The sequence below is a fragment of the Chiloscyllium plagiosum genome, unplaced genomic scaffold (genome assembly GCF_037043375.1).
Source record: "Chiloscyllium plagiosum isolate Xiang-an unplaced genomic scaffold, Cpla_swu_hap1 HiC_scaffold_35, whole genome shotgun sequence".
Taxonomy (NCBI): domain Eukaryota; kingdom Metazoa; phylum Chordata; class Chondrichthyes; order Orectolobiformes; family Hemiscylliidae; genus Chiloscyllium; species Chiloscyllium plagiosum.
Window position 1 is genome coordinate 10523237 of NW_028270173.1, and position 11742 is coordinate 10534978.

The window sequence follows — 11742 nt, forward strand, 5'->3', positions numbered from 1 at the left end:
AGTGTTTGGACTTGCCCCTCAGGATTTCATGGTCCGGGTGCAGAATGTGAGATGGATACACAGAGAAATCCCAGCTCCAGGCTGGGAAACAGGTGAGGAGGTGGAACCGAGGGGTTTGACTGAAGCAGTGAATAAGTGAAAGAAAGAGAGGCACAGGAGATTTAATTTACTTTTCATTTTAATACTGAGACACATGCATTTTCCTTAAATTTATTTACAGCTTTATTAGGATTTTATAAAATACAACTGGAAATTCAATGATACATTGAGTGAAAACCTTTCGTTAGTGCTGTTTTCTGACCCCCAAACCCTGACTTCTGACCCTGAACCTAATACTTTAATAACACCCTGACATGGGGAAATGATTACTCTTGATTTCATCATTAGACTATTAATCCGAAGTTCAGGTAATGTTCTGGGGATCAGATTCAAATCCCACCAGATGGTAGAATTTGAATTCAATTAAAAATAAAACAGGTGTCAAAAAGTTATTGAAAACCATGAAACAATTTGCATCTGGGTCACTAATGTCCTTCAGGGAAGGAAGTCTGCCATCCTCACCTGGTCTGGCCTACAGGTGACTCCAGATTCATAACAATGTGGTTGAATCACAACTGCCCTTTGAAATGGCCTAGCAAGCCATTTAATTCAATAGCAGTTATGGACAAGCATAAATGCTGGTCAGCCAGAGATGCCCACCGCCCATGATTCAAGAACGCACTGACATCAGATCACTATGAGGTCAGGAATGTTGTGACCTCAAGTTCCTACTCCTTTCTCAGATCCAGATTCAAACTGGATCAGATTCTCAGAAACTGGTTTAAGTAAGATGTTTCAAAGAAAGGATTAAGTTTCTCATTGAATTTATTCACAGTGAAAGTGTGGAGATGGGACTTGGTGTCTACATTGTAAAAAGAAACTGTCCCAGATTCATAACTGAGATAAACTCCCACCTTCCTGGGGATCTGACTGACAGGAAGAGGGAATAGAGGGTGGAAGTTTATATTAAACTGACCCTCAATCTGCCCAATGGTCCAGAATCCATTCTCTGGGCTCAGACTGACCCATTTCTTCCTCTCCACAGATTCTGAGGCTCCTCACAGACTCCAGTACCGATTCCCCTCCACCTCCACGACCCAGTAGTGTTTCCCTAATGTGAATCCCTCTGACCCCAGGGCACAGGGACAGTTTGTAAACCTCTTCTCAGTGTCAGGGAGACTCCTCTGGGTCCCAGTCCACCTCAAACTCCTCAGATCCTCAGACACCTCAAGCCGTGGATTCACAGTTTCCACATCCAGGGTCACTGAGACTAAGAACAAAATACCCCAGAAAATTAGAGGCTATCTCTTGGCTTGTGAGGGAGGTTGTGTGTGACAGTGTATGTGTGTGGGGGAGGGGGAGGGCAGTATCATTTGACAGTGTGGTGGAAGGAGTGTGTGTGTGTGTGTGCGCGCGTGCACGTGCGCATATGTTGTGGGCCGCGTGGTTGTGGGGAGGTGCAATCAATTCTGTTCAGCATGATTCCCTCTGAGAAAGTCATGCTGACCCACACAGTCACACGTTTCCTCTCTAGGTTGAGCTTAATTCTCTCCTTCAGAGTTTATCCAATAGTTTCCCCACACTGATCTGAGACTCACTGGTCTGTAATTCCCTGATTTACCACTACCACCCTTCCTGAAACGTGTAACCCACATTAACTTGTCTCCAGTTCTTTAGCACTTCCAATGTGGCCAGAAAGGAATTTTAAATTTGAGTCAGAGTTCTTGTAATTTCCTCCCTCACCTCCTACCGAAACCTGGGATACAACCCATCTGAACCTGGTGACGTGTTCATTATCAAAACCTCCAATATCTGCTTGCCTCTGAAGGTAGTCTCCTCAAGAACCCCACAGTCCCTGCCCCTCCAACATCCTCCTCCTCCTCCTGAGTGAAGGCAGAGTGAGGTTTTTGTTCTGTCACCATAGGCTTAGCGGACCATAGGGCCTGCTCTCTTATTAGAGAAAAGTGACTGGTGCTGATTTAACCTGAGGGCCATCAGACATCAGGTGAGGGAAAAGGTTGAGAAGGAAAGTCCTTCATAGTAACCTTAAAGTGGTGATGCGAATTGAACCCATGCTGTTGGCATCACACTGCTCTGCAAACCAACAATCCAGCCAACTGAACTATTCATGAACACGCCACCAATGTCCTCCAGCACCATACACAATGTGCCAGGTTAATGGATGCAGTGGAACCAGCAGTCTGAGATGTATTTACTTTAGTACAACAAAGGAGTACAATGGGTAGGGCAGATAAGCATAGAGCCAAGACTAATATATGGATGTTATGGCAATACAAAGACTTGGTTTAGACAAGGGCAGGACTGGCAGCTCAACATTCCAGGGTTTCAATGTTTCAGGCATAATCGAGAGAGGTGTAAAAAGGGTCAGGGGCTGCATTACTGATCAAAGCTGCACTAAACACAATCATCTTGGAGGGTTCATCTCGTTAGGAATATGAAAGGTGCAATCACTTTGATGGGGTTATACTATAGACCTGCCAACAGCCAGCAGGAGGTAGAGGATCAGATATGTTGGCGAATCATGGAAAGATGTAAAAATAACAGGTTTGTTGTAATTTGTGATTTTAACTTCCCAAAGGATTCCCTCGTGCCAAGGGCTTAGATGGGACAGAATTTGTTAGGTATATCCAGGGGGAGGGGTTCTTGACACAATACATAGTTCGTTTAACTGGGGATAAGGCCATATTGGAGAATGAGCCTGGTCAGATGATCAAATTTTCATTATCTCTTTCAGATTCAGTGGGGGATCATTTTGGAATAATGATCATAATTCCTTAACTTTTAAGTCAGTTATGGATAAGGATAGTTATGACCCTCAGGCCAAAGTGAAGTTTGGGCGAAAATGCAAAATTGGGGGCGTCCTAATTGCAACAGCATGAGATAGGAACTGCATGAATTAGATTGGGTGGGCAGCAGTTTGAGGGCAAGTCCACATCTGGCACAAGTGGGGGAATTTGAAAAGGCATATATAAGACTTCAGAACCAATATGTTCCTATGAGGATGAAAGATAAGGGCCACAAGATTCATGAACCCTGGATGACAAGAGATGTTGAAAATGTAGGCAGCTGAAGATGTGGGATAGTTTCCTCAAAAAATGTCCAAGATCTGAAATGATTGATCTCAGGCAATCACAACCACCTTCCTTATGCTCAATTTGGCTCAAATTGGTGGAGAATTTAGCCTTGATTCCTTTTGACTCTAGTTTTGTGAGGGCTCCTTTATGCTACACCAAGTCAATTGACAGTCAAAGTGATTACTTGTCCAGTGTTCTTTGTATACTGAGTGTTTAATTATACTACCTTTGGTAATTGTATACATAACAGTCTGAAGTTCAAAATATAAATCAGGACATAGGAACTTATTTGAGCTTTACCAGGTTTAATGGCATCCAGCATTTCTCTCCACACTGGAAACGGTAAACTGTTGAATTTTTCAGTGGAAGGACACCATCTGTTAATGATGCATCATTGACAGCCTCATCACTAATCCTGTAAAGATAAGACATTAATTGGTTATGAAGTCACTGTAAAGACTTTTCTGAGTAATTTCACAAGTGTGAACTGAGTTGCAGTAAACTGCATGTTCTACCTCGTCTTCCGAGATACTTCCTCCTGAAATAAAAAAAACACAATCTGAGTTGACAGAGACTGATTGTCTATAACCAGAAAGTAGCAATTACACTCACATTGTTACAAGCTGCTGGGAATTGTCAATACTGTTTGTTGCAGACATTGAATAGAAAGAGGATGTGACACAAAGAACATTAAATACCAAGATAATGTATAAAAATTTAAAACAATTGCAAAGGATTAAAGGAAACATTAATATATTTTACTGGCGTAAAGATCTGATTCGAATGTTTAAAATTAAGAAAGTGGTCAATTCAATTGATTCAGTGAAAATATTTTCATTTCAAAGAATTCTGAAAATGGACCTGTGAACATCATCCAGCTACAATAAATCCAACAGGGTGTTCAGGAAAATGATCTTCATCAAGAAAGTGATGAGAATATGGAATCCACTGTCACAGTATGACTGAGGAAAATGTATGAACAGGAAGGTAGAGAAACCCATGAGAGAGAATGGAGCAGAGGGAGATAGTGACAGGGGGGATGAAGGAGGATGGGTGTCTGAGTCATGCTGGGACTGTTCAGTCACACTTCCACTGAAATATAATCCCTCACCTTCAGAAATAGCACTCTGTCTTTTTGTTCCAACTGTTTCTCCAACCTTGAGAATTTCTTTTGAATAGAATTTAAATTCTCTTGAAATTCACAACGATTTTGCTCCATTGTTTTGAGAATGTTTTCCTCTTGTTCCCTGAGATCTCGGAGTAAACTCTGCTCCTTCTCAGTGAGAATCTGGTGCATTTTAGTGAACTCGGATTTGACGTGGGTCTGCAGGCTGCTGGATTCCTCCTGTCAGAGAAATATAAAAACAAAATGTTACTGTGTTAAAAATAACAAATGAATAACTCAAATTTCAATGTTGAGCTCAGGAAGATTTTTACCTGAATTTGTGAAATCTTTTGTTTCTGCTGCTGCTTCAATTCTAGAGCTGTCAGAGAATCTAAGGAAGACTTCACCCGATCCTGATATTGGGAGACAAAATTCGGGAAGAAAAATTTTTAGACATTAAAATGTGATGAAATAATCAAGGATGAAATCTGTTCCCTTTTACCTTATAGATTTCAACAGCTTCTTTAACCGGGATGAAGTGGTGCTCCCCGTGTTTCCGGGAATCTCTACAAATCACACAGATCAGTTTCTTGTCAGTTTCACAAAACAGCTTCAATTCTTTCTCATGTTCCTCACAGTGAAACATACTTTCCTTCTCTTGCAGTTTCAGACTTAATTTTTGAGCTATTTTGGCCAGATTCGTCAAAGCCTGATTTACCTTGAGGTTTCTTTGTGGAAATTCCTGATTACATTCCGGGCAGGAGTTTATCTCCTGGTTTTCCCAACTCTGGGTGATACAGGAGTGGCAGAAATTGAGCCCACAATCCAGTGTAACCGGATCGGTGAAGAAATCCTGACAAATGGGACAGATTATCCCCTCGGTTAAACTCTCTCCCTGCTGTCTGGAAGCCATGTTCACTCTCAGCACTTCCGGACTCAAACCGCTCCCAGTTTCAGTGTTACTGTGCTGCTGAACACATTCAGTTCAGTCACTCCCTCAGGGAATTCACTGCATATATTCAAGGAAATTTGTCTCTATCGTGAACACTCTGAGAGGCGGAGACAGCCCCCAGAGCAGAATGAGGAATAAACAGCGTTAGAGCAGCGACAGGGAATCCCTGAAGCCGGGAGGTGAGAGGGAAGGTCGGTTGGGAGTGGGGTAGGTGGGTGGAGAGAGGATGGGGAGGGGGTGGGGATTTTGTCCTGGGAGTGACTGGCAGCCTGCTGCTCTCCTTCATATCCTTCAGTCCCAAAGCAGCCCCAGGCATGGATGGCCAAGTTGTGTTTGTCTTTGTGGGAAACACCACCTGAAACATATTGTCCAGTGCCTCCTCACCTCTCCCTTACAATCCACCAGGATCCTCTCAATCCTCACTTCGGGAGTCACTGCACAGAACTGAAGAGCCTCATCCCTGGTCCCATTCTGGGAAATCTCCCCTTGCACCATCCCTTCGGCCTTGACATCCTTCCAAAAGGGCAGGCCCAGAACTGGCTGCAGCTTGGACGGGAGACCAGTGGGAATCCTGTCGGTGCCATTTCTCCAGGCTCACTGCTGGTTCCCCCTCAATACAGCGGGCAGTCCAGGGAATTCCCCCTGGGGACTCAAACCCCAATATTTTCAATCAAACTGAGCCTACTGCAGCAATTCTCCCTCAGATTGTATCTCCCTCTCCCGGAGAGGGGGCAGGGGGAGTCTCCACGAGAGTCTCCTTCTCTTTAATAGGCACCGCATTTTCCCAGAGCATGGTGGGAATGTGGGACTCACTGCCACATGGAGTTGTTGGGGGTTGTCTGGGTGGCCCAGACCGGAGTGAGAGAGGAGTTTTCCCAATAGGGCCTCCCACAGGCGGTGGAGTCAGATCAGGTCCTTCACAGGACGGGGAATGTAGGCGGGTTTGAAACAGTAAGGGATTTAGGGGAAATGGTCTCCCTGGCTCCCAAATCTATCCGAATATAGAAGGATGTATCTCCATCCATGATGGGGTGGGTGTTAAATGGGCTATTGATTGTGACAATGACTTCTTCCATTTCTGAATGAAATGACCTGATGATGCCGATTCTGAATCATTGTTGTAATGTCCTCAATTGCCCTTTGTTCATGATCTCAGTCCCTGTTGGAGGCAGCTCTATTGTCACAGAATTATATGAAGATGCTTGAAACGCTTCCGTTGAAGTCGTCTCCTGGGTTCCCAGTTGAGAGTGACTTCTCGCTGCTGGAATATACAGACAGCTTGATGTTTGAACAAAAAGACCCAATGTCCAGTGTTGGTTTGAAATACTCACAACAGCGGTCACTATGATCGAGGCTCCATTTGAACCAATTCTCTCCCTGTAATGGGATTTTTATTCATATCACTGTCTACTTTCTCCAATTCAAAACCCAACTGGTAACCTCACTCTATTCAGTGAGAGCAGCTGAAGTCCCTCAGAGGGTGAGTCTGGTGACTAAATTATGGGTGGCACAGTGGCTCAGTGGTTAGCACTCTGCCTCACAGTGCCAGGGACCCGGGTTCAATTCCAGCCTCAGGCGACTGTCAGTGTAGAGTTTGCATGTTCACCCCGTGTCTGCGTGGGTTTCCTACAGGTGCTCCAGTTTCCTCCCACAATCCAAAGATGTGCAGATTAGGTGAATTGGCCATAATGTTAGGTGCATTAGTCCAGAGGGAAAAGGGTCTGGGTGGATTACTCATCAGAGAGTCAGTGTGGATTTGTTAAGAATCTAAACTAATCTAATCAGCAACAAGGAACTGGCCAAGGCAGAGGATGCATGTGCCTGTTTTCACTGGAGAAGATGCAACTGAAATTCTTGATAGAATTTAGGGGAGGGTAGAACTGATACAAAACTAGGGGTCAGTGAGCTGCAACACGGCACAAAAAACCCACCCTTCCTGTGGAACAATAAACCCCAAACCACATGATGTGCAACAACTTACTTTAACCCAAGAATACAGAGTACAAGGAGCAGGAAAATGGTGATGACTCAAATCTCTTTTACTGTCACTTGTTCTCCAGTACAAAAGTACAGGAATACAGTGAAAAATCTTTACAATGGCTGCATTTTAATAGCGCCATTGGAGGCACAAGTAGCTAGATATAAATCTTCGAGGAAGATAAATATTGTTATACAAAGAGGATTGAAAGGAAAGCAGTATCATTACTTACACATTGTGAAAGAGATATAAAGTAGGTCCAGTTTTGAAAGGGATGTCAATTATATTCCAGTAAAAGAATTCCAGAAGCAGCAACTCAGCACATGGCACCAGGTCCAACATCATTCCAACCTCTAGTCCGCTCCTCACCGGCACTTAACAGCAAGGTCAGTCACACTGCACTGGGATTCACCTCCACCTCTTTCCACCCCGGGATTCCCAGGTACCGACGTTCACGACTCGGTCCATCTGTTGCTCCGAGTATGTCAGTCCTTCACTCCGGGATTCGGCCCATCCATCACTTCTTTCTCCGGAGAGGTTAAGAGTTGTGAGGAGGGGGAGCGTAGACAGGAAATAGTTCAAAGAGAGGAAAAAAGGAAAAGGGAATTGGCAAGCAGATGTGCTCTGGTTGGAGCGTCTTACCCTGCTACACCTGAACTTGTATACGACAGGAGTCAGAGCTCTGCTGAAGTGGTGTGTGCAATTCTGGGTGCCACATAATGAAGAGAATGTGAATGCATTGGACAGAGAACTGAAGAGATTTACAGAATGGTTCCCAAAACAAGAAATTTCAGTTATCAAGAAAGATTAGGTTGGGCATGGGTTCCTTGGAGGGAAGAAGTAGAATAGGAGATTTGATGGAAGTTTTCCAAATCATTCAGAGGTTTGGAAAGAGTAGACAAGGAACACTCTTCCCAGTGTGAATGGACCAAGAGCCGGGGGCGCTGTTTTAAAGGAATTTGCAAAACAAGCAAATTCAAGATGAGAGGAGAGATTTTCACTCAGTGAGTTGCTCAGGCCTGGAAAGCACTGCCTGGGGGTGTGGTGGAGAAAGACTAAATTTACATATTACAAAAGGGTGTTGGATAATTATTCAAATAGAAACAATGTACAGGGTTATGAGGAAATGAGAAGGTATTGACACTGAGTTAAAATGCTCAGGGAGCAATGCAAAACATGATGGGCTGAATGGCCACTTCCTGCACTGTACCAATTCTGTAATTAACCACATCCACAAAGTGAAAGGGGAAGATTTTTGAAGGGTGAGTGTCCCTGACAGGACTCAGTGGGAATGGTTTGTTTGAACATATCAGACATTGGGACAGCATAAGGTGCTTGTGGAAGCTGTGCCAGGCAGGATGACCGCTGAGAGTCTCGCACTCCTCAGGGATACGATCGCCTACCTGCAGGACAGAGGGTTGGACACCTGCCTGATCAGCTTGGACCAGGAGAAAGCCTTTGATAGGATATCACACAGGTATATGAGAGATGTCCTCTCCAAAATGGGCTTTGGAGAGGGAATCTGCAATTGGATCAGACTGCTCTACACCAACATTGTCAGTGCAGTCTCAATCAATGGGTGGGAATCCGATAGCTTCCCAGTCAGATCTGGGGTCAGGCAGGGCTGCCCTCTCTCTCCTGCCTTGTTTGTGTGCTGCATGGAGCCATTTGCCGAGTCCATCAGGAAGGATGCGAGCCTGAGAGGGGTGACTATTCCTGGCAGCGGGGGCCTGCAGGTTAAGGCCTCCCTGTATATGGATGACGTCGCCATTTTCTGCTCGGATCCGCTGTCCATGCGCAGACTCATGTGCATTTGTGACCAGTTCGAACGGACCTCGGGGGCCAAGGTAAACTGAGGCAAGAGCGAGGCCATGCTCTTCGGGAACTGGGCCGACCAATCCTCGATCCCCTTCACCGTCAGGACCGACCACCTGAAGGTGCTGGGTATTTGGTTCGGAGGGGCTGGGGCGTGCGCCAAGTCTTGGGAGGAGCGGATCAGGAAGGTGAGACAGAAACTGGGCAGATGGGAGCAACGGTCGCTCTCCATCGCGGGAAAAAACCTGGTCATCAGGTGTGAGGCACTGTCATTGCTGTTATACGTGGCACAGGTCTGGCCTATTCCCAGAAACTCTGCCGCTGCAGTCACCCGGGCCATCTTCCAGTTTATATGGAGGTCAAAGATGGACCGGGTCCGAAGGGACTCGCTGTATAATGATACAGCCAGTGACACCCTCACCCTGATGGCCACCTTTGTGTGTGGCTGCATCAAGCTGTCCGTGGATCCCCGATACGCAAACACTAAGTGTCACTACGTACTGAGGTTCTACCTGTGCCCGGTGTTGTGAAGGATGGGCCTGGCCTCGCTGCCGCGGAACGCTCCGAGTAGTTGGACTGTTCCGTATCACCTGTCCTTTGTGGAGAAGTTTATGAAGAAAAACACCATTGACAACAAGTCCTTCAGGAAGTGGTCAGCAAGTAGTGTCCTTGAGACCCTTTGGGAAAAAGAGTGGGCGGATCCTATCGAGCGGTTCCCTGAGCAGACTGTCAAAGCCATTTGGCAGAATCCCTCATCGCCAGAACTTTCCAACAAGCACCAAGACATGGCTTGGCTGGTGGTGAGAAGGGCTCTGCCTGTGAGATCCTTTATTCACGCCCGGACTCTCAGCCACACCGCATGCTGCCCTCGAAGTGGCTGCGGGAGTGGGGAAAGGAGACTGACACACACCTCCTTCTGAAATGTGCCTACGCAGAGGAAGTCTGGAGAGGAATGCAGTGGTGTTTGTCGAGGTTCGTCCCGAGCAGCGCCGTGACGCGGGACTCCGTGCTCTACGGCCTGTTCCCCGGGACGCACACCGAGACGAACATCAACTGTGCCTGAAGGATCATCAACTCGGTGAAGGACGCTCTCTGGGTGGTCCGAAACCTGCTGATCTTCCAGCTGAAGGAGTTGACCCCGACTGAGTGCTGCAGATTGGCACATTCCAAGGTCCAGGACTACGTGTTGAGGGATGTGCTGAAACTTGGGGCAGCTGCCGCCAAGGCGCGGTGGGGAAAGACCACTGTGTAAAGTCTGCCTGCCTAACGAAGAACAGGGGGCCCATGCAGTCATTTGGGCTCTGCTGACGCCTCAGCTAATTATATGGGCATATGATCGAAAAATGTACAGACCTGTATAAAAATGATAAATTCTGATCTCTATATGTAAATGTTTACGTATGTATGGCATGACCAACTGTACAGACCATCAAATTATTTTATGAATAAAGTATATTTTTGATATTAAAAAAAAATGTTCGGCCAAAGGCAGTAACAAGCACCAAGACATCATTTGGCTGGTGGTGAGAAGGGCACTGCCTGTGAGATCCTTCAGTCTGGGCCATCTGGAAGTGGCTGCAGGGGGGCGGGGTTCAGACTGTAACACATCTCCTTCTGGAATGTTCCTTTGTAAAGGAAGTCTGGAGGAAGATGCAGTCGGGGTTCATCCTGAGCAGCTCCATGACACGGGGCTCTGTGCTTGACTCTGGGCAGAACCCAACTGCTTTTGTGACTGTGTACATTGAAAGATATTTTTATAAATACACTACATTTTTTAAAGTTAAAACATAAATCAACCAATTGCAGCTCAGCTGAACTGACGACCCTCCCACAATCACAATCCAGGATGATCTCAAGATCCTCTGATGATGCAGGCTCTCAGCTCAGTCCCGTCCTGGGAGACCCACCTTCTGGATCAGGGAATCACCCTGTGCCAGGCGATTTTCTTTCCCCACTGCACCTTGGCAGCAGCTGCCCTGAGCTGTAGTGCGTCCCTCAGCACGTAGTCCTGGACCTTGGAATGTGCCAGTCTGCAACACTCGGTCAGGGTCAACTCCTTGTTCTGGACCAACAGGTTTCAGGCAGATCAAAGATCAAAAGAATAAAACTCCCGGAAGCGACGGCTTACCGGTCGAGCTCTATTCCGCTCTGTGGGACTTGATTGGCCAGGACCTGCTGAAGGTGTATGTCAGTATGCTTCGGGCAGGTACCATGAGTGAATCCATGAGGAAAGACATCATCACCCTCATCTACAAGCAGAAGGGGGAGAGGGAGGAACTCAAAAATTGGAGACCAGTCTCACTGTTGAATGCAGATTACAAAATCTTGTCAAAGGTAATCGCCAACCGGGTCAGGTCTGCTCTGGGATCAGTGACTCACCCTGACCAAACCTGTGCTGTGCCGGGCAGGAAGATCGCTGAGAGTCTCGCACTCCTCAGGGATACGATGAACTACGTGCAGGACAGAGGGTTGGACACCTGCCTGATCAGCCTGGACCAGGAGAAAGCCTTTGACAGGATATCACACAGGTATACGAGAGATGTTCTCTCCAAAATGGGCTTTGGAGAGGGAATCTGCAATTGGATCAGACTGCTCTACACCAACATTGTCAGTGCAGTCTCAATCAATGGGTGGGAATCAGATAGCTTCCCAGTCAGATCTGGAGTCAGGCAGGGCTGCCCTCTCTCTCCTGCCATGATTGTGTGCTGCATAAAGCCATTTGCCTAGTCCATCAGGAAGGATGCGAGCCTGAGAGGGG

General features: G+C 46.4%; 1 protein-coding gene and 1 pseudogene across 1 annotated transcript; both read right to left on the reverse strand.

Annotated features, from left to right (window-relative positions):
* Nucleotides 1–800: 800 nt before the first annotated feature.
* LOC148140044 (E3 ubiquitin-protein ligase TRIM39-like) lies at nucleotides 801–1961 on the reverse strand (annotated as a pseudogene).
* Nucleotides 1327–5152, reverse strand: LOC122546938 (nuclear factor 7, brain-like). The gene is made up of 5 exons (XM_087978694.1): nucleotides 4742–5152; nucleotides 4572–4652; nucleotides 4246–4479; nucleotides 3650–3672; nucleotides 1327–3549 (listed from the first exon to the last, which is right to left on the reverse strand). The coding sequence occupies exons 1-5, from the start codon at nucleotides 5150–5152 to the stop codon at nucleotides 3420–3422; spliced, it is 879 nt and encodes a 292-aa protein (XP_087834820.1). The 3' UTR covers nucleotides 1327–3419.
* Between the last annotated feature and the right edge of the window lie 6590 nt (nucleotides 5153–11742).